Below are 27,133 nucleotides of genomic sequence, written 5' to 3' on the forward strand. Positions count from 1 at the left end.
CCCTAGAGGTGCCCCCGTGTTGAGGATCAGCGTGGCGGATGTGTTGTTACCTACCCTTACCACCTGGGGGCGGCCCGTCAGGAGGTCCAGGATCCAGTTGCAAAGGGAGGTGTTTAGTCCCAGGGTCCTTAGCTTAGTGATGTGCTTTTAGGGCACTATGGTGTTAAACGCTGAGATGTAGTCAATGAATAGCATTCTCACATAGGTGCTTCTTTTGTCCATGTGTGAAAGGGCAGTGTGGAGTGCAATAGAGATTGCATCATCTGTGGATCTGTTGGGGCGGTATGCAAATTGAAGTGGATCTAGGGTTTCTGGGATAATGGTGTTGATGTGAACCATGGCCAGCCTTTCAAAGCACTTCATGGCTACAGATGTGAGTGCTACGGGTCGGTAGTCATTTAGGCAGGTTACCTTAGTGTTCTTGGGCACAGGGACTATGGTGGTCTGCTTGAAACATGTTGGTATTACAGACTCCGACAGGGAGAGGTTGAAAATGTCAGTGAAGACGATTGCCAGTTGGTCAGAGCATGCTCGGAGTACACGGCCTGGTAATCTATCTGGCCCTGCGGCCTTATGAATGTTGACCTGTTGATCACAGTCATCCGGAACAGCTGATGCTCTCATGCATCTTTCAGTGTTACTTGCCTTGAAGCGAGCATAGAAATTATTTAGCTCGTCTGGTAGGCTCGTGTCACTGGGCAGCTCTCGGCTGTGCTTCCCTTTGTAGTCTGTAATAGTTTGCAAGCCCTGCCACATCCGAGCGTCGGAGCCGGTGTAGTATGATTCGATCTTAGGCCTGTATTGACACTTTGCTTGTGTAACAGTATAACTTTGACCGTCCCCTTGCCCCGGGCGCGAACCAGGGACCCTCTGCACACATCAACAACAGTCACCCACGAAGCGTCGTTACCCATCGCTCCACAAAAGCCGCGGCCCTTGCAGAGCAAGGGGAAACCCTACTTCAAGTTTCAGAGCAAGTGACGTAACCGATTGAAATGCTATTAGCGCGTACCCGCTAACTAGCTAGCCATTTCACATCCGTTACACCTGTTTGATGGTTCGTCGGAGGGCATAGTGGGATTTCTTATAAGCTTCCGTGTTAGAGTCCTGCTCCTTGAAAGCGGAAGCTCTACCCTTTAGCTCTGTGCGGATGTTGCCTGTAATCCATGGCTTCTGGTTGGGTATATACGTATAGTCACTGTGGGGACGACGTCATTGATCCACGTATTGATGAAGCCAGTGATTGATGTGGTGTACTCCTCAATGCCATCGGAAGAATCCCAGGAACATATTCCAGTCTGTGCAAGCAAAACAGTTCTGTAGTTTAGCATCTGCTTCATCTGACCACTTTTTTATAGACTTAGTCACTGATGCTTCCTGCTTTAATTTTTTCTTGTAAGCAGGAATCAGGAGGATAGAATTATGGTCAGATTTGCCAAATGGAGGGCGAGGGAGAGCTTTGTACGCATCTCTGTGTGTGGAGTGAAGGTGGTCTAGAGTTCGTTTTTTTTCAACATGCTGGTTGAAATTAGGTCAAACTGATTTAAGTTTCCCTCCATTAATGTCCCCGGCCACTAGGAGCGCCGCCTCTGGATGAGTGTTTTCCTGTTTGCTTATGGCGGTATACAGCTCATTGAGTGCGGTCTTAGTGCCAGCATCGGTCTGTGGTGGTGTGTAGACAGCTATGAAAAATATAGATGAAAACTTTCTAGGTAGATAGTGTGGTCTGCAGCTTATCATGAGATACTCTAGCTCAGGCGAGCAAAACCTTGAGACTTCCTTGGATATCGTGCACCAGCTGCTGTTCTATCCTGCCGATTAGTGTATAACCCGCCAGCTGTATGTTATTAATGACGTCGTTCAGCCACGACTCTGTGAAGCATAAGATATTACAATTTAAGGTCCCGTTGGTAGGATATATGTGCTTTTAGTTCGTCCCATTTATTTTCCAGCTATTGGCAAAGGCAGATTAGCCACTCGTCGCCTGATCCTCACAAGGCACCCCGATCTCCTTCTGCGAAATCTACATATTTTTTTCCTACGAATGACAAGGATGAGGGCCTGTTCAGGTGTCTGGAGTAAATCCCTCTCGTCTGACTCATTACAGAAAAAGTCTTTGTCCAATTCAAGGTGGGTAATCGCTGTTCTGATGTCCAGAAGCTCTTTTCGGTCATAAGAGACGGTAGCAGCAACATTATGTACAGAATAAGTTTCAAACAATGCGAAAAAACTAACAAAATAGCATGGTTGGTTAAGAGCCAATAAAACGTCAGCCTCTGGCGCCAGTACAACTTTATAAGTCCATGTTACGGGGAACAAAGGGAATTTGTTTTTCTGAAGGGTTTGGTCACAGATCTGCCAGTTCAGATCAAATCCCACGTTTTGTTGCCTGACTCAGGACTCAAACCAGTGACCTTTCAGTTACTGGACTAATTCTCTATCTTCCACCTTCTAACACAATTTAATATTTTTATTTCACCTTTATTTAACCAGGTAGACAACAAGTTCTCATTTACAACTGCGACCTGGCATGGGCGTCCTAGGCAAAGTTCCCTTTACACTATCCCATGTGCGTGTCTCATGATCTGGTAATGAGGTAGTCCTGCCTGTAAGTTTAAAATCAGTGTCACCCTCAGCTCAAGAGGGCATTACATCTTGGTCTAATGGTCAAGACACTGTTTTTTTCCATGGGAGGCCCGGGTACAGATCCTGCCCATGAAATATGCACACCTCTCCCAAAGCACAATTCCACTACCACCAATGTAGTGTTTTTTTTGCAAACAGCAATGGTGTAATGTCCCTTTTGTCTCAAACCCGGGTCTCCCTGCCCGTAGGCAAACAAATATATTTTAGTGAATTTAGTGAACACTGTGCACAATCCAGGTGTGGAAAGCTCTTAGAGACTTACCCAGAAAGACTCACAGCTGTAATCGCTGCCAAAGGTGCTTGTACAAAGTATTGGCTCAAGGGTGTGAATACTTATGTAAATGAGATATTTCTGTATTAAATGTTCAATACATTTGCAAACATTTCTTAATATGTTTTCACTTTTTCATTATGGTGTACTGTGTGTAGCTGGGTGAGAGAAAAACATATATTTAATCCATTTTGAATTCAGGCTGGAACACAACGAAATGTGGAATTAGTCAAGGTGTATGAATACTTTCTGAAGGCACTGTAGACAAGGATGGGGGCTTGGGGTTTTGATGGGAAAGGTCTAGACTTTACAGGGCAGGACCATGGTTAGCAGGGTTGGCCTTCATTCCATTTCAACTCAATTAACTCTGAAAATGAAGTTCAAATGCAGTTCACTCAGTTCAGGAAACAACAATATCAATGAATTGGATTTTTCAAATGACCAATTACTACATTTGCTGAGCTGAGCCAGACTGGAAAGGAATCAGAGTTTTGCAGGCAGATCACCCGTGATACAAGTCAGTATTTGACATCCATCCATGGCTGAGGATGTCAGGATATGACGTGGAAACCGGCCACTAGGGGCAACAGTGAGCGCTGTTACCTTTAAGTAAGTTTTGGTTTTTCTAGGACATTGTGGATGTGGATAAGCATCTGCCTCTGATTCCAAAGGTTTCATGGTTGAATCCAGCGATAGAAAGTCATTTTTGATAGTTTGGTATTAAGCCTATCCCAAACCTTAACCATTTGGAGTTAATGCCTAAACTTAACCCTAACCTTAAAATCTGGAGTTAATCCCTAAATGTAACCTTAAACACTTTGAGATTTTACATTTGGAACAACTTTGAAATTTGAGAAACATGGACGAACGTCTAATTCTGATGTGAGACTGAGACCTTGCAGGAAATTTGACTTGCTGATAGATTTGTGGATCCAGGACCACATTTTGGGATGTGGCTCCCTCTAGTGGTGCTTTTCCATATAGACTTACCTACACTCCAGGGTTTCGCTAGTGTTTATGTCAGCTCGAAAGACTTATGGCGAGGCAACAATCTCCGCATCATTCAAGTCTGTTGCTTTGTGAGAAGGTGTTAAAGTTCAGTTAGCCATTGTTATGTAAAAGACAGCTGAAAAGAAAACGAGCATTGCCTTGGCCCCACTTGAATGAGAGCAGGTCTACCAGATCCATGGGTAAAATACTGGGGTAAATCCTGTATGTAAATGCACCATTAGAAGCTGTATGTAGAAACCAATGGTTTAAACTCTGGGTGGTCGAGTTTGTGAGGCACCATCTCTTACTTGAGCATGATTTAGGTCACTGTAAACAAGGGCAACAAAGCCAGTGATAATCAAACAGAACAGAAAATACAACCACTGTTGTAATGTGTGATGGAAAGAAGCAAAGATTATTTTTGTCCCCACCAGTGACTATGCTTTTCCACTTGTGCTCTAACTAGCTATCCCCCTTTCCCTTTCTTTACATTTTCTCATGAATGGATTTCACATAAATTCTTGGTTAGTCCCATCTATGCAAATGCTATGTCCGGCATCTAGTGGTGTTTTGCAGTATGACATGACTGGAGTCCTGTCTGTCTCTGTAACATGCTGACCAGACCAGATGGGTCGCGTGCGCGAGCGTTGCAAAATAAATGTACACATATGTTATTCAATCATTGCACCCACACTGAGCATCTGCTTAGCCAGGTGCTAATATAGAACTTGGTTCTATTTGTGACACTGGACACGCTGCAAGTCCTGCATCTTCCATCTCCTCATTGGTTTTAAGGAGCATATATCAAATCAAATTTCAAATCAAATTTATTTATATAGCCCTTCTTACATCAGCTGATATCTCAAAGTGCTGTACAGAAACCCAGCCTAAAACCCCAAACAGCAAGCAATGCAGGTGTAGAAGCACGGTGGCTCGGAAAAACTCCCTAGAAAGGCCAAAACCTAGGAAGAAACCAGGCTATGAGGGGTGGCCAGTCCTCTTCTGGCTGTGCCGGGTGGAGATTATAATAGAACATGGCCAAGATGTTCAAATCTTCATAAATGACCAGCATGGTCAAATAATAATAATCACAGTAGTTGTCGAGGGTGCAGCAAGTCAGCCCCTCAGGAGTAAATGTCAGTTGGCTTTCCATAGCCGATCATTAAGAGTATCTCTACCGCTCCTGCTGTCTCTAGAGAGTTGAAAACAGCAGGTCTGGGACAGGGAGCACGTCCGGTGAACAGGTCAGGGTTCCATAGCCGCAGGCAGAACAGTTGAAACTGGAGCAGGAGCACGGCCAGGTGGACTGGGGACAGCAAGGAGTCATCATGCCAGGTAGTCCTGAGGCATGGTCCTAGGGCTCAGGTCCTCCGAGAGAGAAAGCGCGAATTAGAGAGAGCATACTTAAATTCACACAGGACACCGGATAAGACAGGATAAGTACTCCAGATATAACAAACTGACCCTAGCCCCCCGACACATAAACTACTGCAGCATAAATACTGGAGGCTGAGACAGGAGGGGTCAGGAGACACTGTGGCCCCATCCGATGATACCCCCGGACAGGGCCAAACAGGCAGGATATAACCCCACCCACTTTGCCAAAGCACAGCCCCCACACCACTAGAGGGATATCTTCAACCACCAACTTACCATCCTGAGACAATGCCGAGTATAGCCCACAAAGATCTCCTCCACGGCACAACCCAAGGGGGGTGCCAACCCATACAGGAAGACCACGTCAGTGACTCAACCCACTCAAGTGACGCACCCCTCCTAGGGACGGCATGAAAGAGCACCAGTAAGCCAGTGACTCAGCCCCTGTAATAGGGTTAGAGGCAGAGAATCCCAGTGGAGAGAGGGGAACCGGCCAGGCAGAGATAGCAAGGGCGGTTCGTTGCTCCAGAGCCTGTCTGTTCACCTTCACACTCCTGGGCCAGACTACACTCAATCATATGACCCACTGAAGAGATGAGTCTTCAGTAAAGACTTAAAAGTTGAGACCGAGTCTGCGTCTCTCACATGGGTAGGCAGACCATTCCATAAGAATGGAGCTCTATAGGAGAAAGCCCTGCCTCCAGCTGTTTGCTTAGAAATTCTAGGGACAATTAGGAGGCCTGCGTCTTGTGACCGTAGCGTATGTGTAGGTATGTACGGCAGGACCAAATCGGAAAGATAGGTAGGAGCAAGCCCATGTAATGCTTTGTAGGTTAGCAGTAAAACCTTGAAATCAGCCCTTGCCTTAACAGGAAGCCAGTGTAGGGAGGATAGCACTGGAGTAATATGATCAAATTTTTGGGTTCTAGTCAGGATTCTAGCAGCCGTATTTAGCACTAACTGAAGTTTATTTAGTGCTTTATCCAGGTAGCCGGAAAGTAGAGCATTGCAGTAGTCTAACCTGAAGTAACAAAAGCATGGATTAATTTTTCTGCATCATTTTTGGACAGAAAGTTTCTGATTTTTGCAATGTTACGTAGATGGAAAAAAGCTGTCCTTGAAACAGTCTTGATATGTTCGTCAAAAGAGAGATCAGGGTCCAGAGTAACGCCGAGGTCCTTCACAGTTTTATTTGAGACGACTTTACAACCATCAAGATTAATTGTCAGATTCAATAGAAGATCTCTTTGTTTCTTGGGACCTAGAACAAGCATCTCTGTTTTGTCCGAGTTTAAAAGTAGAAAGTTTGCACCCATCCACTTCCTTATGTCTGAAACACAGGCTTCTAGCGAGGGCAATTTTGGGGCTTCACCATGTTTCATTGAAATGTACAGCTGTGTGTCATCCGCATAGCAGTGAAAGTTAACATTATGTTTTCGAATGACATCCCCAAGAGGTAAAATATATAGTGAAAACAATAGTGGTCCTAAAACGGAACCTTGAGGAACACCGAAATGTACAGTTGATTTGTCAGAGGACAAACCATTCACAGAGACAAACTGATATCTTTCCGACAGATAAGATCTAAACCAGGCCAGAACTTGTCCGTGTAGACCAATTTGGGTTTCCAATCTCTCCAAAAGAATGTGGTGATCGATGGTATCAACGGCAGCACTAAGGTCTAGTAGCACGAGGACAGATGCAGAGCCTCGGTCTAACGCCATTAAAAGGTCATTTACCACCTTCACAAGTGCAGTCTCAGTGCTATGATGGGGTCTAAAACCAGACTGAAGCATTTCGTATACATTGTTTGTCTTCAGGAAGGCAGTGAGTTGCTGCGCAACAGCTTTTTCCAAAAATGTTGAGAGGAATGGAAGATTCGATATAGGCCGATAGTTTTTTATATTTTCTGGGTCAAGGTTTGGCTTTTTCAAGAGAGGCTTTATTACTGCCACTTTTAGTGAGTTTGGTACACATCCGGTGGATAGAGAGCCGTTTATTATGTTCAACATAGGAGGGCCAAGCACAGGAAACAGCTCTTTCAGTAGTTTAGTTGGAATAGGGTCCAGTATGCAGCTTGAAGGTTTAGAAGCCATGATTATTTTCATCATTGTGTCAAGAAATATAGTACTAAAACACTTGAGTGTCTCTCTTGATCCTAGGTCCTGGCAGAGTTGTGCAGACTCAGGACAGCTGAGCTTTGGAGGAATACGCAGATTTAAAGAGGAGTCCGTAATTTGCTTTCTAATGATCATGATCTTTTCCTCAAAGAATTTCATGAATTTACTACTGCTGAAGTGAAAGCCATCCTCACTTGGGGAATACTGCTTTTTAGTTAGCTTTGCGACAGTATCAAAAATACATTTCGGATTGTTCTTATTTTCCTCAATTAAGTTTGAAAAATAGGATGATCGAGCAGCAGTGAGGGCTCTTCGATACTGCACGGTACTGTCTTTCCAAGCTAGTCGGAAGACTTCCAGTTTGGTGTGTCGCCATTTCCGTTCCAATTTTCTGGAAGCTTGCTTCAGAGCGTAGGTATTTTCTGTATACCAGGGAGCTAGTTTCTTATGACAAATGTTTTTAGTTTTTAGGGGTGCAACTGCATCTAGGGTATTGCGCAAGGTTAAATTGAGTTTCTCAGTTAGGTGGTTAACCTATTTTTGTCCTCTGACGTCCTTGGGTAGGCAGAAGAAGTCTGGAAGGGCATCAAGGAATCTTTGTGTTGTCTGAGAATTTATAGCACGACTTTTGATGCTCCTTGGTTGGGGTCTGAGCAGATTATTTGTTGCGATTGCAAACGTAATAAAATGGTGGTCCGATAGTCCAGGATTATGAGGAAAAACATTAAGATCTACAACATTTATTCCATGGGACAAAACTAGGTCCAGAATATGACTGTGACAGTGAGTAGGTCCAGAGACATGTTGGACAAAACCCACTGAGTCGATAATGGCTCCGAAAGCCTTTTGGAGTGGGTCTGTGGACTTTTCCATGTGAATATTAAAATCACCAAAAATTAGAATATTATCTGCTATGACTACAAGGTCCGATAGGAATTCAGGGAACTCAGTGAGGAACGCTGTATATGGCCCAGGAGGCCTGTAAACAGTAGCTATAAAAAGTGATTGAGTAGGCTGCATAGATTTCATGACCAGAAGCTCAAAAGACGAAAACGTCATTTTTTTTTTTTGTAAATTGAAATTTGCTATCGTAAATGTTAGCAACACCTCCGCCTTTGCGGGATGCACGGGGTATATGGTCACTAGTGTAATCAGGAGGTGAGGCCTCATTTAACACAGTAAATTCATCAGGCTTAAGCCATGTTTCAGTCAGGCCAATCACATCAAGATTATGATCAGTGATTAGTTCATTGACTATAACTGCCTTTGAAGTGAGGGATCTAACATTAAGTAGCTCTATTTTGAGATGTGAGGTATCACGATCTCTTTCAATAATGGCAGGAATGGAGGAGGTCTTTGAGATTGCTAAGGCAAACACCGCCATGTTTAGTTTTGCCCAACCTAGGTCCAGGCACAGACACGGTCTCAATGGGGATAGCTGAGCTGACTACACTGACTGTGCTAGTGGCAGACTCCACTAAGCTGGCAGGCTGGCTAACAGCCTGCTGCCTGGCCTGCACCCTATTTCATTGTGGAGCTAGAGGAGTTAGAGCCCTGTCTATGTTGGTAGATAAGATGAGAGCACCCCTCCAGCTAGGATGGAGTCCGTCACTCCTCAGCAGGCCAGGCTTGGTCCTGTTTGTGGGCGAGTCCCAGAAAGAGGGCCAATTATCTACAAATTCTATCTTTTGGGAGGGGCAGAAAACAGTTTTCAACCAGCGATTGAGTTGTGAGACTCTGCTGTAGAGCTCATCACTCCCCCTAACTGGGAGGGGGCCAGAGAGAATTAATCGATGCCGACATCTTTCTAGCTGAATTACACACTGAAGCTATGTTACGCTTGGTGACGTGGATAACAATATCTCTATACTCACTACACTCGCAAGTTTTAGCTTTAGCCAGCACCATCTTCAGATTAGCCTTAACGTCGGTAGCCCTGCGCCCTGGTAAACATTGTATGATCGCTGGATGATTCGTTTCAAGTCTAATACTGCGGGTAATGGAGTCGCCAATGACTAGGGTTTTCAATTTGTCAGAGCTAATGGTGGGAAGCTTCGGCGTCTCAGACCCCGTAACAGGAGGAGTAGAGACAAGAGAAGGCTGGGCCTCAGACTCCGACTCGCTGCTTAATGGGGAAAACCGGTTGAAAGTTTCTGTCCGCTGAATGAGCGACACCGGTTGAGCATTCCTACAGCATTTCCCTCCAGAAGCCATGAGAAAGTTGTCCGGCTGCGGGGACTGTGCGAGGGGATTTATACTACTATCTGTACTTACTGGTGGCACAGACACTGTTTTATGCTTTCCTACACTGAAATTACCCTTGCCTAACGATTGCGCCTGAAGCTGGGCTTGCAGCACAGCTATCCTCGCCGTAAGGCGATCATTCTCCTGTATATTATGAGTACAGCGACTGCAATTAGAAGGCATCACGTTAATGTTACTACTTAGCTTCGGCTGTTGGAGGTCCTGACGAACCATATCCAGATAAAGCGTCCGGAGTGAAAAAGTTGAATGAAAAAAAAGTTGAGGGAAAAACTAAAAATATAAACGGTAATTAAAAAGTAAAAACCGTTAAGTTATCTGGTAGCAAAGTAAGGTTGGCAACAAAACGCACAGCAACACGTAAACAAGTCTGCAAGTTGAGACAGGAGAAATACTCCAGATATAACAGACTGACCCTAGCCCCCCGACTGTCATGGCCGTCGTCGGAAGGAGACCAAGGTGCAGCGTGGTGAGTGTACATTTTCTATTATTATTGTAAATGTCGCCAACAAAACAAGAAACGAAGAAACAACCGTGAAGCTTAACAGGGCAATAGTGCCACTAACAAAGATAACTACCTACAAATGCGAAAGGAAAAAAGGCTGCCTAAGTATGATTCCCAATCAGAGACAACGATAGACAGCTGCCTCTGATTGAGAACCACACCCGGCCAAACACAAAGAAATAGAAAACATAGAAATAAAGAAACTAGAATGCCCACCCAAATCACACCCTGACCAAACCAAATAGAGACATAAATAGGCTCTCTAAGGTCAGGGCGTGACACCGACACATAAACTACTGCAACATAAATACTGGAGGCTGAGACACTGTGGCCCCATCCGACGATACGCCCGGACAGGGCCAAACAGGCAGGATATAACCCTACCCACTTTGCCAAAGCACAGCCCCCACACCACTAGAGGGATACCTTCAACCACCAACTTACCATCCTGAGACAAGGCCGAGTATAGCCCACAAAGATCTCCGCCACGGCACAACCCAAGGGGGGGTGCCAACCCATACAGGAAGACCACGTCAGTGACTCAACCCACTCAAGTGACGCACCCCTCCTAGGGACGGCATGGAAGAGCACCAGTAAGAAAATGTATATAAAACATCCCCACTACATTTTTTTAAATGCTCACGAATTTCTACAAAATGAGCACAAATTTATATTAAACATGGCTACAAATTATGAAACGAGCTCACGAATTGTAAAATGTCCACGTACTGTAATATACATCCACTATACTTTTAGTTTTGGATGTTATGATGATATTCCCTGGAGGTCGGGGCCCACAGGGCAGGTGCCCTGCGTGACCATTCGGTAATCTGGCCCTGATCATCAAGTTAAACCACAGGTATTGTTGTTACACATCCTCACACTGTCTTGTAAGATAAAACTGAGACTGGAGCCAGCTTCCATTTTACCAAATTTTATTGTCCAAAGTCATTGTCATAGTCCAGAAGTATTGGATGAAAATCCACAATGTTGGTGCCATACAGGAGCACTGACCAATCTGCCTCCAAAAGAGGACTGCTGGTTTTGAGGATGGTGTGGAGGTCAGTGGTTGATGATCTGAGCACCCCCTGAGATGGTGAGTATGGTTTCAGTAGACCACTATTGAGCTCGTAGATCAGATAGGAGCTTTGAGGAAAGGTAATTTAGTGCTTTGAATGTGGTTCATATTGCCTTATAGTGGATTCAGGACTTGGACAAGGATTCAATGCAGTTTAAAGATGTATTTACATGGGGGTTTGGATGATAGTGTCAAATTTCTTAGAATGAGCGAAAATATTGGAGTTTGGGGACTGGAGGGGAAAATAGTCAGGTTGGGAAATGTGCAAATATTTAGATACAAATATATAGTCAAATTGGGGATTATTCAGATATTCCTGTTGAAAAAGAGAAAAGACAGAAAGATATAATCTTACAGTATATTAAATTCATCGCATTGGGCCAAAACTGGTTGAATAAACGTTGTTTCCACCTCATTTCAACAACAATAAAATCTATGTGATGACGGTAAATCAACGTGGGAAACACAATTGGATTTTTTTCACCCAACCTTTAACCAACATTTTTGGTTGATTTCACATTTTGGTTGATTTCCCAAATTTAAATCAAAACTAGACATTGAACTGATGTCTGTGCCCAGTGGTATTGGATTTCTGTAATCATATCAGCTCATTTGTCACACTTCTTCAAATCATCCAGAGAGAATGTACCTTTCTTTGAGGTTAACCTTTGAGATGACCTCCCTCAAGGATTCTCGCTCTTTCCTCGGAGCGAATTTGTCCCACATTTTAGCAAAGTCGCCATTGGTGGCCACGTTTCTCAAGATATTGCGACCATGATGCCTGTGGACAAAGATATTAATACCATCTTAAACGTGCAACATATCAAATAATTTCTGCTGTCTGTGATTAAGAACAGTACTCAATTGATGGCAACCTGAGAAAAAATATCCCATCAAAATAAGACATACATTAGGTAGAATTTGCAAGAGGGTCGGTTTGAGTAATGCACCGCATTACCTGATCTACAAATCATCTCAACTATCTAACAACTGGGTATTAACCGTTCGTTATTATGAAAATCTTAGCGAATCTGCACAGCGCTTGGCTTAGGCCGACCATTGTGATCAACTAGGGTTGTCTTCATTAGGCACCAAACCAAACAGAAGGAAGGAAACTGAATCAGGTACTGACTATTTGGACTCATTTACATTTTAACCCCAATTTCGTGGTATCCAATTGGTAGTTACAATCTTGTCCCATCGCTGCAACTCCCGTAAGGACTCTGGAGAGGCGAAGGTCGAGAGCCGTGCATCCTCCGAAACACAACCCAGCCAAGCCGGACTGCTTCTTAACACAATGCCCGCTTAACCTGGAAGCCAGCTGCACCAATGTGTTGGAGGAAACCCCATACACCTGGCGACCGTGTCAGCGGGCATTGCACCCCGCACACCACAGGAGGTTGCTAGTTGGCGATGGGAGAAGCACTTCCCTGCAGGCCAAACATCCCGGCTAAGCTTTTGGCTTTTTAACTTCAAACCCACATGAGTGCCTGGACTTGGATTTTCCTATGCCACGTAGCACTTATTTGTGTTTATAATTTTTCCTTTTTGTTTTCAATTACTATTCCCCTCCAAGAGAACCTGTGGTTGTTTTGGAATACCTAAAATCCGCCATTCAATCCATGACACCCTTTAGCATAGATGCTGTAGACAGCCGACAATGTGGCTTTTAAAGGCAATTTCAATTTGTATTCGTGGTAAACGCTGCAGATGTTGAATCAAGAGTAAATTACCTTTAAAAGCTGCATTGTCGGCGATCTAGTGCTATAGCGAGCCATGGATTGAATCCCAGCCTTAACTGTTATGTTGAAGCAAGCTACTTTACAGGAGGAACTTCCCACCTGGCTTCCTGTGCAGGGTCCACAGCCAGTTTACTGACGGCAATCAAGAAGCGGTCAGTAAGGTCTTTCTTCCCCGACAGGAGACGAGCCATCCCCATGACCTCAGCCAGTCTCTCCAGGTGCTGAGCAGTGCAGCTCCTCACCGCAGCGTTACGGTGGCTGAGGAAGGAAAAACAGAGCACATCAGTTACATGTCATAGAGATACATGAGTTACGAGACAAATGATAATGGATTGTATTGATGAAGTCTCATCGATGGATCAAAATGTTCGGTAAGACTTTATATTAAGGTCCCTTAATATACCATTTATAAACTGTTTGTAAAGAGTTTACTTAACATTTATTAATCATTATTCCTACATTTGTAAATGTCAATAAGAAATCTATAAATAGTTATTTACACATTTATAAACGCTATTTTAAATGATTTGTTCATGATTTATCAGATAATTAATAAGGTGTTTGATCATAGTATGTTCACAATTTGTAAATGATTAATAATGTACTACTAATGTACTATAAACCAGTTATAAAGGAGGTGTTGTCAAGGCATTTGTTAATGGTTGATTAATGGTTTGACTCACCATTTATATACATATTCTTAAATGTATTTATAAATGTCACGAATGGTGTATTTATTAATGAGTGCATTTATGAATGTGAGTACATGCACTTACTAATATCTCAGTGCCTCACTAATAGCCCCTAATCTAAAGTGTTCACTATATATACTTTATAAATGTTTATAAATTACTTGTTACTCCCCAAAGGCTAGCACACATCAGTAGACAGTACCTCTCCACCAATGGCTAAAAATAATCTAAATAACGCAATGGTAAAATAAGAAGTACACAACACAAGGAAGTATAAGACATAACAAAAAAATGTGATTCCATTAAAATGTGACGTCTAACGTTGGGGTGAGTTGCTGCCGGAAGTGTTGTGGAATAACCTAGCATACTGATGAAAAAGGCAGTTAATTAAAAACTAGCAGTATTTCAATCTTCTCGATTTCGAGGCTTGGATAATGGGATAATTTGTGTAAGTCCGGATCTACCCCTTAGTGAGTGTTAATTGACCCCTCTCCCTCTTTACCTCAGCCCACCGACCAGCAGGGCATTCATGACACGGGTAGGGGTGCAGCTCTGCACCATGTGACCCAGGGCAAAGTTGGCGCCCTGCCGGATGAAGGTGTTGGCCTCGCTGGCTTTGTGCAGCAGCACGCGTGCCGTCCCCTCCACCTCACTGTCCATGGCCCTCTGGAGGTGAACGTACATGTCACCCAGTGTGGCCATGGCAGCACAGGACACTGCAGAGCGCAGGTTCTTCACCTGAATCATAATAACACGCACAGGACCAGCTATTAATGTTGAGCAGTACAACCCACGAACATCAGAAACATGACACAATCATTTGACTTGTTCTCCAAATGTAGCAGATTTGTGCAGATGAATGAATAGGTCAGTGAATGAATACAGCTACCTCATTTATAATGGCAAGGCAGATATCATGGAGTTTAGGCATCAGTATGTCCATGTGGTTCTGAGCCATCACACGGAGAGGTCAAGCCCTCGATCTTCTTCTCCCTGCAATTCAGTGAAAGAAACGTAAGCAATTTCGACAACATTTTCCAAAAACATTATAATGATGTTCATCAATTAGGACTCTGGTCTCTTAATTTCAGAAGTTTCTACGCTCTGTAGCTCAAATCTACATTTCCAAGGACACTACACTGTGCTTCCTTTAGCCTAGCTCCATTGGTCTTGTCTACAGTGAATGCTCACCAGTCATCAGAGGCAGAGTGGAGCAGCTTGAAGGTCTTAGTCAGGGCCTGCTCTGTGTTGGACAGGGGCTGCAATCTGGCCTGGTCCTGACTCTTCTTCATTTGGCCCTTTGGCTCACTGGCTGCCTTCTTGTCTATGGGTTGACAGCAGCCATCTATCTCTCTATGAACTGTATGTATTTATTTAGGTATTTACTAATTTCCATATCTGTTTGTAGCTTTTAACACTAGAACATCTTAGTTCATTATGATATCATATCATTTTAAATTTAGCACACATTTTTTTGGTGCTCACCCTGCTAAGAAGCAGGGTCCAATTAACCTTGAGTAAAGGTTCTCACTGTGAAACAGGCAAAGCCAGTGTGGAAAAATGTCTTAGCCCTGGGCTAAAGCCATTTGTGTCCCTTCCCTTCCTACTGTCTTTCTATCACTCTACCTAGCTTCATCTCCCTGTCTAATTTACATTAGTGTGAGTACATGAGAGGGACTAACCTGAGCCGGTGGCAGCCTTTGGCAGGCTAAGGAACCTTATGGGCCGAGGCAGTTTGCTCCTGGGCTTGGTAGGAGGGGGAGCAGGCCTGGTTGGGCTGTCACGCGACTTGACCGGGGTCCCGACATCCAAGTAGTCAAGGAGCTCCGCAGGGGTGTTCATATTCATTGAGCTCAGGCTTCCCAGAGAGCTGGTGGCTATTTCCCCCATGGACATGGCCGAGCCCAAACTTCTCCTGCCCATGGCCTTCACCTCATGTACCACCTTTGGCGTAGACCAGAAAAGAATGCTCCCATCATAGAAATACATATAGAACTTGTATATACATAAACTAATACACAGAGAGATCCTGTATTCTAGGTTATATTCTATCATGCTGTCAAAGAGAGTATCCTTTCTAACCTGTACCCCCGTACACTGACTCGGTACCGATACCCCCCGTATATAGCCTCGTTATTGTTATGTCATTGTGTTACTTTAATTATTTATTTATTATTTACTTTAGTTTATTTGGTCAATCATTTCTTAACTCTACTTGAACTGCACTGTTGGTTTCACGGTAAGGTCTACACTTGTTGTGCCCATGTGACAAATAAAGTTTGATTTGATTTTAAGACATGGAACCACTATCTGTTTTGGCAATTTATCAGTCCAAGTATAATTTTGAACTGCACATTTTCACATTTACTATAAATTTGAAGTCCATCCTACCTTCCAGGCCTCCTCCTTCAGGTGAGTCTCGATGTCCCTCTCCTCCTCAATCAGGTCAATGGGTCTGTTGTTGTCAGCACAGCCCTGGTCCGACTGGACTTTCAGGGCTTTGACTCCCCGCCTGCCCTTCTTCTTCTTGCCCCTCCTGGAGGGAGCTCCAGTGGGAGGGACGGGAACAGGCCACACGCTACTGCTGCTGAATGACTTATTTACCTGGATGGACTCCAGAGAGTGAGATCCGGATCGAACTTGGGCTCCGTCCACCCCCACCACGTTCTTCAGTGGGGCCAGAGCTATGTGTTCAAGCCTTCGTGGCAAAGGCCTCGGTGGAGCTTTCGGCCGTGGAATGCACTGAATAGAGGGGACGAAGTGGTGCGCGAAGGTGCTGCCAACCCCGATGAGAGCAGTCCGGACATAATTCTCATGGATAGCACTTATCTTTCTTTGCTTTACTTCCATGGCCTCTCTCTCAGCTCTCTGCATCTGCAGAAGTCTGGCATCACTGATGAAGCCACGATGGCCCTCTGGGATTGGGTAGCTCTCCTGATAGCCCTGGATCACAATGGGACAGTATGAAATTAATAGCAGAAGTGAAGTAGGCAAAATAGTTTCTACAGTGTGTCATAAAAAGCTTTTATGCTAAAGATTTTATGGATGTAGGCCTACTGTATGTCTATGAAACCACAAAATAAACAGTGATATTTTTGAAAAACGTTTGAAAAACGTTTGAAAAGCCTTACAAAACTTGAAAACTTGTCCTGGTCATCCTGTTGGTTTAAAGCCATGTTTTGTTTCCTCAAGTTTTCGATGACGCTCTTCATCTGAGAGTTCTCCTTCTGGAGTTTGTCAAACTCACTTGATTTTCTTCCTCGATAAGCCATTGATGATAAATATGAACACTCTCAAAATAAGAACTTAACCTATCTCTGTGAGAGATCTATCATGAAATGAGTGGAAATGAAATCTTGCTTGTCAGATGGAACCAGCAATGATATCATGGCAAGGCTTCCGTTACATTGTGATGTCATAATGGGGTCTGTTGACAGTGCTGAGCACATCAGCACATGGTGAACATTCATGAAAGCTTTTTGATTCCCATATAAAATCATAAATATGTGGTGAATTTGTAAATACTATATATATATATATATATATAAACTCAGCAAACAAAAAAAACGTCTCTTTTTAGGGACCCTGTCTTTCAAAGAGAATTCAAGTAACTTCACAGATCTTCATTGTAAAGGGTTTAAACACTGTTTCCCACGCACAATCCCTCCATCAGTGCTCAGATTGTCCGCAATAGGCTGAGAGAGGCTGGACTGAGGGCTTGTAGGCCTGTTGTAAGGCAGGTCCTCATCAGACATCACCGGCAACAGCGTCGCCTACTGAGCTTGTTGTCATTGCAGGCAGTCTCAACGCTGTGTATTACAGGGAAGACATCTTCCTCCCTCATATGGTACACTTCCTGCAGGCTCATCCTGACAGGACCCTCCAGCATGACAATGCCGCCAGCCATAATGCTCGTTCTGTGCATGATTTCCTGCAAGACAGGAATATCAGTGTTCTGCCATGGTCAGCAAAGAGCCCGGATCTCAATCCCATTGAGCACATCTGGGACCTGTTGGATCAGAGGGTGAGAGCTAGGACCATTCCCCCCAGAAATGTCCGGAAACTTGCAGGTGCCTTGGTGGAAGAGTGGGGTAACATCTCACAGCAAGAACTGGCAAATCTGGTGCAGTCCATGAGGAGATGCACTGCAGTACTTAATGCAGTTGGTGGCCACACCAGATAGTGACTGTTACTTTTGATTTTCACCCACCCTTTGTTCAGGGACACATTATTCCATTTATGTGGAACTGGTTCAATTTATGTCTCAGTTGTTATATCTTGCTATGTTCATACAAATATTTACACATGTTAAGTTTGCTGAAAATAAACGCAGTTGACAATGAGGACGTTTCTTTTTTTGCTGAATTTATATACACTGCTCAAAAAAAATAAAGGGAACACTTAAACAACACAATGTAACTCCAAGTCAATCACACTTCTGTGAAATCAAACTGCTATCAAACTTCCCGCCAATATCCAGCAACTTCACACAGCCATTGAAGAGGAGTGGGACAACATTCCACAGACCACAATCAACAGACTGATCACCTCAATGTGAAGATGTGTTGCGCTGCATGAGGCAAATGGTGGTCACACCAGATACTGACTGGTTTTCTCATCCACGCCCCTACCTTTATTTTTAAGGTACAGTATATCACAAAAGTGAGTACACCCCTCACATTTTCGTAAATATTTGAGTATATCTTTTCATGTGACAACACTGAATAAATGACACTTTGCTACAATGTAAAGTAGTGAGTGTACAGCTTGTATAACAGTGTAAATTTGCTGTCCCCTCAAAATAACTCGACACACAGTCATTAATGTCTAAACCGCTGGCAACAAAAGTGAGTACACCCCTAAGTGAAAATGTCCAAATTGGGCCCAATTAGCCATTTTCCCTCCCCGGTGTCATGTGACTCGTTAGTGTTACAAGGTCTCAGGTCTGAATGGGGAGCAGGTGTGTTAAATTTGGTGTCATCGCTCTCACACTCCCTCATACTGACTGGTCACTGGAAGTTCAACATGGCACCTCACGGCAAAGAACTCTCTGAGGATCTGAAAAAAAGAATTGTTGCTCTACATAAAGATGGCCTGGGCTATAAGAAGATTGCCAAGACCCTGAAACTGAGCTGCAGCACGGTGGCCAAGACCATACAGCGGTTTAACTGGACAGGTTCCACTCAGAACAGGCCTCGCCATTGTCGACCAAAGAAGTTCAGTGCACGTGCTCAGCGTCATATCCAGAGGTTGTCTTTGGGAAATAGACGTATGAGTGCTGCCAGCATTGCTGCAGAGGTTGAAGGGGTGGGGGGTCAGCCTGTCAGTGCTCAGACCATACGCTGTACACTGCATCAAATTGGTCTGCATGGCTATCGTCCCAGAAGGAAGCCTCTTCTAAAGATGATGCACAAGAAAGCCCGCAAACAGTTTGCTGAAGACAAGCAGACTAAGGACATGGATTACTGGAACCATGTCCTGTGGTCTGATGAGACCAAGATAAACTTATTTGGTTCAGATGGTGTCAAGCGTGTGTGGCGGCAACCAGGTGAGGAGTACAAAGACAAGTGTGTCTTGCCTACAGTCAAGCATGGTGGTGGGAGTGTCATGGTCTGGGGCTGCATGAGGGCTGCACTGGGGAGCTACAGTTCATTGAGGGAACCATGAATGCCAAATGCACTGTGACATACTGAAGTAGAGCATGATCCCCTCCCTCGGAGACTGGGCCGCAGGGCAGTATTCCAACATGATAACGACTCCAAACACACCTCCAAGACGACCACTGCCTTGCTAAAGAAGCTGAGGGTAAAGGTGATGGAGTGGAGGAGGAGGTGGAGGAGTGCAAGGTGTCTAACATCCACCAGCTCCGTGATGTCGTCATGGAGGAGTGGAAGAGGACTCCAGTGGCAACCTGTGAAGCTCTGGTGAACTCCATTCTCAAGAGGGTTAAGGCAGTGCTGGAAAATGATGGTGGCCACACAAAATATTGACACTTTGGGCCCAATTTGGACATTTTCACTTAGGGGTGTACTCACTTTTGTTGCCAGCGGTTTAGACATTAATGGCTGTGTGTTGAGTTATTTTGAGGGGACAGCAAATTTACACCGTTAAACAAGCTGTACACTCACTACTTTACAATGTAGCAAAGTGTCATTTCTTCAGTGTTGTCACATGAAAAGATATACTCAAATATTTACAAAAATGTGAGGGGTGTACTCACTTTTGTGATATACTGTATCTGTGACCAACAGATGCATATCTGTATTCCCAGTCATGTGAAATCCATAGATTCGGGCCTAATTCATGTATTTCAATTGACTGATTTCCTTTGAACTGTAACTCTGTCATTAATGTTCACGTTTTGCCAAAGAGATCTTAGTCGTGCATCTAACTGACTCATCTCTCCTTGAAGAATCCCTATTGTTGACCAATCACCAACGAAGAGGCGTAGATTTCGGCTCCGAACTTCGCTTGCTTCCAGAAAATGTTTCCTGTTCCCGAACAGTGGGGGAAAAAAACTCACCGAAGTCCAAAACGTCGTTATAATACACTGCTCAAAAAAATAAAGGGAACACTTAAACAACACAATGTAACTCCAAGTCAATCACACTTCTGTGAAATCAAACTGTCCACTTAGGAAGCTACACTGATTGACAATAAATTTCACATGCTGTTGTGCAAATGGAATAGACAAAAGGTGGAAATTATAGGCAATTAGCAAGACACCCCCAATAAAGGAGTGGTTCTGCAGGTGGTGACCACAGACCACTTCTCAGTTCCTATGCTTCCTGGCTGATGTTTTGGTCACTTTTGAATGCTGGTGATGCTTTCACTCTAGTGGTAGCATGAGACGGAGTCTACAACCCACACAAGTGGCTCAGGTAGTGCAGCTCATCCAGGATGGCACATCAATGCGAGCTGTGGCAAGAAGGTTTGCTGTGTCTGTCAGCGTAGTGTTCAGAGCATGGAGGCGCTACCAGGAGACAGGCCAGTACATCAGGAGACGTGGAGGAGGCCGTAGGAGGGCAACGACCCAGCAGCAGGACCGCTACCTCTGCCTTTGTGCAAGGAGGAGCACTGCCAGAGCCCTGCAAAATGACCTCCAGCAGGCCATAAATGTGCATAGAAAACACTCTAAAGTTTCCAAAACTGTTAAAATAATGTCTGTGAGTATAACAGAACTGATATGGCAGGCGAAAACCCGAGGAAAATCCACCATACAAAGACTTAGGACCCAGTTCATGAGCTCCGTGTCTTCCTCTACACGTGGCCAGTTTTTAGGCATTGTTTCAGGCTTTTACTCTGGAAAATGAGGGAGATACAGCACTTTCAAATCAGTGGCCAGTGGAAATGTCCATTCATCAGCCATGCGCCCTGATCGGGAATGCGCCTTTCTTGTTTCTCCTTTCCTATTGACAAAGCTTTTGTCCGGTTGAAATATTATTAATTATTTATGACTGGATTACTGGACAAAACGCGTGAACAAAAAGGAGGAATTTGGTCATAAAGAGGGACATTATCGAACAAAACTAACATTTATTGTCTAACATGGAGACCTGGGAGTGCCACCAGATGAAGATCAAAGGTAAGTGATTAATTTTAATGCTATTTCTGACTTGTGACACTCTCCTTGGCTGGTAAATGGCTGTATGTGTTTCTGTGGCTAGGTGCAGACCTAACATAATCGCAAAGTGTGCTTTCGCCATAAAGCATTTTTTAAATCTGACACAGCGGTTGCATTAAGGAGAAGTTTATCTTTATTTCCATGACTAACACTTGTATCGTTTATCAATGTTTATGATGAGTATTTCTGTAATTTGATGTGGCTCTCTGAACTTTCACCGGATGTTTGTTTGAGACAATGCATTTCTGACCATAACGCGCCAATGTAGACTGAGATTTTGGGATATAAATATGAACTTTATCGAACAAAACATACATGTATTGTGTAACATGATGTCCTATGAGTGCCATCTGATGAAGATCATCAAAGGTTAGTGATTAATTTTATCTCTATTTCTGCTTTTTGTGACTCCTCTCTTTGGCTGGAAAAATGGCTGTATGGTTCTGTGACTAGGTGCTGACCTAACATAATCACATGGTGTGCTTTCGCATATGGGATTTCTGTTGTTTTGAATTTGGCGCCCTGCAATTTCACTGGCTGTTGTCGAGGTGTGACGCTACCGTCCCTCTTGTACCAGAGAGGTTAATACGGTAATCGGGGGGAAGCTGTTACCTGTAACTCACCTCGTTCAGTCTCCTGAGGACTTTAAATGGCCCCACAAACCGCGGCCCCAGGTTCCGGCAGGGCAGGCGGAGGGGCAGGTTTCGGGTCGAGAGCCAGACCCGGTCCCCCTGTGCGAACACCGGGGCCTCACTGCGGTGACGGTCCGCGCTGGAGTTCTGGCGCAGCACAGCCCGGTGAAGGTGAACATGGGCGGCGTCCCATGTCTCCTCCGCGCGCCTGAACCAGTCGTCCACCGCAGGAGCCTCGATCTGACTTTGATGCCAAGGCGCCAGAACCGGCTGGTACCCCAATATTCACTAGAAGGGAGAGAGTTTAGTGGAGGAGTGGCGAAGCGAGTTCTGAGCCATCTCGGCCCAGGGCACGAACGCCGCCCACTCCCCCGGCCGGTCCTGGCAATAAGACCGCAGAAACCTACCCACATCCTGGTTCACTCTCTCCACCTGCCCATTACTCTCGGGGTGAAAACCCGAGGTAAGGCTGATCGAGACCCCCAGACGTTCCATGAACGCCCTCCAGACCCTCGACGTGAACTGCGGACCCCGATCAGACACTATATCCTCAGGCACCCCGTAGTGCCGGTAGACGTGTGTAAACAAGGCCTCCGCAGTCTGTAGGGCCGTAGGGAGACCGGGCAGAGGAAGGAGACGGCAGGACATAGAAAAACGATCCACAACGACCAGGATCGTACTGTTCCCCTGTGAGGGGGGAGAATGGTAAGAAAATCGACCGACAGGTGTGACCATGGCCGCTGTGGAACGGGTAAGGGGTGTAGCTTACCTCTGGGCAGGTGCCTAGGTGCCTTACACTGGGCGCACACCGAGCAGGAGGAAACATAAACCCTCACGTCCTTAGCCAAGGTGGGCCACCAGTACTTCCCACTCAGAGAGCGCACCGTCCGACCGATGCCTGGATGACGTGTGGGCCCAATAGATCAGCCGGTCACGGACAGCAGACGGAACGTACAGACACCCAGCGGGACACTGGAGGGGAGCGGGCTCTGCACGTAACGCCTGCTCAATGTCCGCGTCCAGCTCCCATACTACCGGCGCCACCAGGCAGGAGGCTGGGAGTATGGAGGTAGTATCCATGGGCCGCTCCTCTGTGTCATACAGCCGGGACAGTGCGTCTGCCTTCACATTCTGGGAACCTGGTCTGTAAGAAAGGGTGAAAACAAAACGCGTAAAAAACATGGCCCACCTTGCCTGACGAGGATTCAGTCTCCTCGCTGCCCGGATGTACTCCAGGTTGCGGTGGTCAGTCCAGATGAGAAAAGGGTGTTTAGCCCCCTCAAGCCAATGTCTCCAAGCCTTCAACACCCTGACAACAGCCAACAACTCCCAGTCCCCCACATCATAGTTTCGCTCCGCCGGGCTGAGATTCCTCGAGAAGAAGACACAGGGGCGGAGCTTTGGTGGCATGCCCGAGCGCTGAGAGAGCACAGCTCCTATCCCAGCCTCGTACGCGTCCACCTCCACTGTGAACGCCAAAGAGGGATCCGGGTGGGCCAGCACGGGAGCCGAGGTAAACAGAGCCCTTAGGTGACCAAAAGCCCTGTCCGCCTCAGCCGACCACTGCAAACGTACCGGGCCCCCCTTCAGCAGTGAGGTAATGGGAGCCGCTACCTGACCAAAACCCCGGATAACCTTCGGTAGTAATTGGCAAACCCTAGAAACCACTGCACCTCCTTTACCATGATGGGAGTCGGCCAATTACGCACGGCTGAAATGCGGTCACTCTCCATCTCCACCCGAGGTGGAAATGCGGTACCCTAGGAAGGAGACAGACTGCTGGAAGAACAGGCATTTCTCAGCCTTTACGTACAGGTCATGCTCCAACAGTCGCCCGAACACCCTGCGCACCAGGGACACATGCTCGGCGCGTGCAGCGGAGTATATCAGAATGTCATCAATATACACCCCTACACCCTGCCTGTGCAGGTCCCTGAAAATCTCGTCTACAAAGGCTTGGAATACTCATGGAGCATTCATCAACCCGTACGGCATGATGAGGTACTCATAATGCCCTGAGGTAGTACTGAACGCCGTCTTCCACTCGTCTCCCTCCCGGATACACACCAGGTTGTAAGCGCTCCTGAGATCTAGTTTGGTGAAGAAGCGCGCCCCGTGCATTGACTCAATCGCTGTGTCTATGAGAGGTAGCGGGTAACTGTACTACACAGTGATCTGGTTTAGGGCTCGATAGTCAATACACGGGCACAGACCTCCTTCTTCTTCACAAAAAATAAACTCGAGGAGGCGGGTGAAGTGGAGGACCGAATGTACCCCTGACGCAGGGTTTCGGAGCTATGTTCCCATAGCCGCCGTCTCCGTCTGTGACAGGGGATACACGTGACTCCTGGGAAGTGCGGCGTCTACCTGGAGGTTTATCGGACAATCCCCCCGACGATGAGGTGGTAATTGAGTTGCCCGCTTCTTAGAGAAGGCGAGAGCTAAATCGGAATATTCGGGAGGAATGTGCACGGTGGAGACGTGGTCTGGACTTTCCAGCGTAGAAGCACCAACGGAAACCCGTAAACACCTCCCCGAGCACTCTCGCGACCACCTCGTGAGAGCCCTCTGTTGCCATGAAATAGTGGGGTCATGACAAGCTAACCAGGGAAGGCCCAGCACCACGGGAAACGCAGGAGAGTCAATGAGGAAGAGACTGATTCTCTCCTCGTGACCCCCTGCGTCACCATGCCCAGGTGAGTAGTGGCCTCCCTAATCAACCCGGACCCTCATGGTTAACTGTCCAGAGCGTGAACTGGGAAGGGGCTAACCACTGGAACAATAGGGATCCCTAAACTATGGGCGAATGCTCTGTCAATAAAGATCCCTCCCGCTCCTGAATCGACGAGTGCCTTATGCTGGGAATGTGAGGAAAACTCAGGAATGTTAACATGCAAGAACAGGTGTGCAACAGAAGGCTCTGGATGAGAATGGTGCAGGCTCACCTGGGGTGACGCCAGAGTGCCCTGCCTGCTGCCTCGACCCACAGAGGAACCAACCCGACACCTACCGGCAGTGTGACCTCTGCGGCCACAGATGGTGCACGTGAAGGCCCCTCCTCTGGCCCCCCTGAGCGCAGCACCTCCCAGCTCCATAGGTGGTGCTGGAAGAGGGAACCGACAGAGCCCTCTCTGAATGTCCGCGGGTGGCCAGCAGGTTATCCAGCCGAATGGACAGGTCCACCAGCTGGTCAAAGGTGAGGGTGGTATCCCTGCAGGCCAATTCTCGACGGAAATCCTCGCACAGGCTGCAGCGATAGTGGTCGATAAGGGCCCTGTCGTTCCATCCCGCTCCGGCGGCCAGGGTCCGAAAGTCCAGGGCGAATTCCTGTGCGTTCCTTGTCCCCTGCCTCAGGTGGAAGAGATGTTCACCCGCCGCTCTACCCTCGGGTGGGTGGTCGAAGACCTCCCGGAAGCGGCGGGTGAACTCTTTGAAGTGGTCCAGCGCCGCATCTCCTTCTACCCACATGGCGTTAGCCCACTCCAGGGCTTTCCCCGAGGAGGCACGAGACGAGGGCGGACACCCTCTCACGTCCCGAAGGGGCCGGTACAGGTCCAGCTGCAGCAGGAAACCCTGGCAGCGTGCCGCCGTCCCATCAAACTCCCCGGGAAGGGCGAGACGAATCCCACTGGGACCAGGGACTGGTGGGCCGAGTAGTGGCGACCCTGTTGTGCTGGTGGAGGCGCTGGAGGGACTCCCTGTCTCTCCCAGCGGTCCATCGTCGGAACGACGCGGTCCATAACGGCGCCGAGATGGTGGAGCATCGCCGTGTGCTCTCGGACACGCTCCTCGACCCCTACAACAAGGGGTACCTGCTCCTGCTGACTCCATAAGGCAGGGTGTGGTATTCTGTCAGAGTGTGCGCAACTGGTCGAAGGAAGTCAGGTGCAGGAGAGCAGAGATGAGTGAACAGGCACGCTTTATTAGGCAGAGGAAAACAGCCGGACGCAACTGCGTAACAACACTCCGGCCCAAGGAAAAAGCGAGCGCACAAATACGGTTAACATAATACCCGGCGCAAAACCAGCCTGTAGCGTCACACACGAAACGAACTAACAATACCACACAAAGACACGAGGGGAACAGAGGATAATATACACGTAGAGTAATGAGGGGATGTAAACCAGGTGTGTGGAAAAACAAGACAAAACAAATGGAAAATGAAAGGTGGAGCGGCGATGGCTAGAAGACCGATGACGTCAACCGCCCGAACGCCACCCGAACAAGAAGAGGGACCGACTTCGGCAGGAGTCGTGACACCATGGGAAATAAAGAAATATAGCCATTGGTTGTTCAGTGGTAGAATTCTCGCCTGCCACGCGGGAGGCCGGGTTCGATTCCCGACCAATGCAGGAAATTTTGAGCATGTAATTTCGACAAGTATGCAAACCCCTGAGGAAGAAACCTCTGTTAGATTGCCAGGCTAACAGAAATCTCTGGTCATGGTAGAATTCTCAACTGATTCTTGAAAAATCAGATTTTGCTTTCATTTACAGTTTGGACATTTACTCATTCTCAGTAGACTTTGGTGAATCCATTGTAGATTTCCAGTGTGAGAGGTGATTTACTTTGTGCAAGGCTTTAGTTGTTAAATGGGAAACGAATATCCAACTAGTCAGTGACAACTGTCTTGAGTTTGGCATTTGTGACAATGTCCTGGGATTTCCCACAAACGCCTCACCTTCTAACTACTATTGTGTGGCTTGTGAGCAGTATAGAGCAGAATCGATTACATGTACGTGTTCGTGAGAGTCTCGAGCTTTCCAAAGACGGGTCATACTAGTTCATCAGTCTCTACAGATGTTTTTGATAGAAGGATTAATGCCCAACACTCCACATTTAGGGTTAGTACCAATGCTCCACTTTTTTTCAAAAGGCCAACCCTCCTGCTCCTCGTTAGTATAGTGGTGAGTATCCCCGCCTGTCACGCAGGAGACCGGGGTTCAATTCCCCGACGGGGAGGAAGGACTGCTTTTTTTTAGGGTGTACAATGTCGCTGAGCCCACAAAGCAGAAAATATGCTTGGAATTAAAGCTTTATGATACGATTTCCAGCCTTTGGGGTGGAAAGAGTAAGAATGAAAAACTAAAGAAAGACTGTAAACGGCTGTTACCTGTGCTGACATGATTAAAAGTGGAGTAAACCATACTTTTCGCGTTGTAGTTTATATGATAAGCTCATTGGAAGGGTAACA

The 27,133-nt window shown here is 46.2% G+C and overlaps 1 protein-coding gene and 1 non-coding gene across 2 annotated transcripts; one reads left to right on the forward strand and one right to left on the reverse strand.

Moving 5' to 3' along the window:
- Nucleotides 1-11,463: 11,463 nt before the first annotated feature.
- Nucleotides 11,464-14,642, reverse strand: LOC120026473 (TOG array regulator of axonemal microtubules protein 1-like). Its single transcript, XM_038971341.1, has 5 exons — nucleotides 14,573-14,642; nucleotides 14,186-14,421; nucleotides 13,091-13,249; nucleotides 11,899-12,030; nucleotides 11,464-11,565 (listed from the first exon to the last, which is right to left on the reverse strand). Exons 1-5 carry the CDS (start codon nucleotides 14,639-14,641, stop codon nucleotides 11,556-11,558), a joined length of 606 nt encoding a protein of 201 aa, XP_038827269.1. The 5' UTR covers nucleotide 14,642; the 3' UTR covers nucleotides 11,464-11,555.
- A 12,187-nt stretch (nucleotides 14,643-26,829) lies between these two features.
- Nucleotides 26,830-26,901, forward strand: trnad-guc. Its single transcript has one exon. It is a non-coding gene; the product is annotated as a tRNA-Asp (tRNA).
- The last annotated feature ends 232 nt before the right edge of the window (nucleotides 26,902-27,133 follow it).

Source organism: Salvelinus namaycush, chromosome 31 (assembly GCF_016432855.1).
Source record: "Salvelinus namaycush isolate Seneca chromosome 31, SaNama_1.0, whole genome shotgun sequence".
NCBI classification, from domain to species: Eukaryota; Metazoa; Chordata; class Actinopteri; order Salmoniformes; family Salmonidae; genus Salvelinus; species Salvelinus namaycush.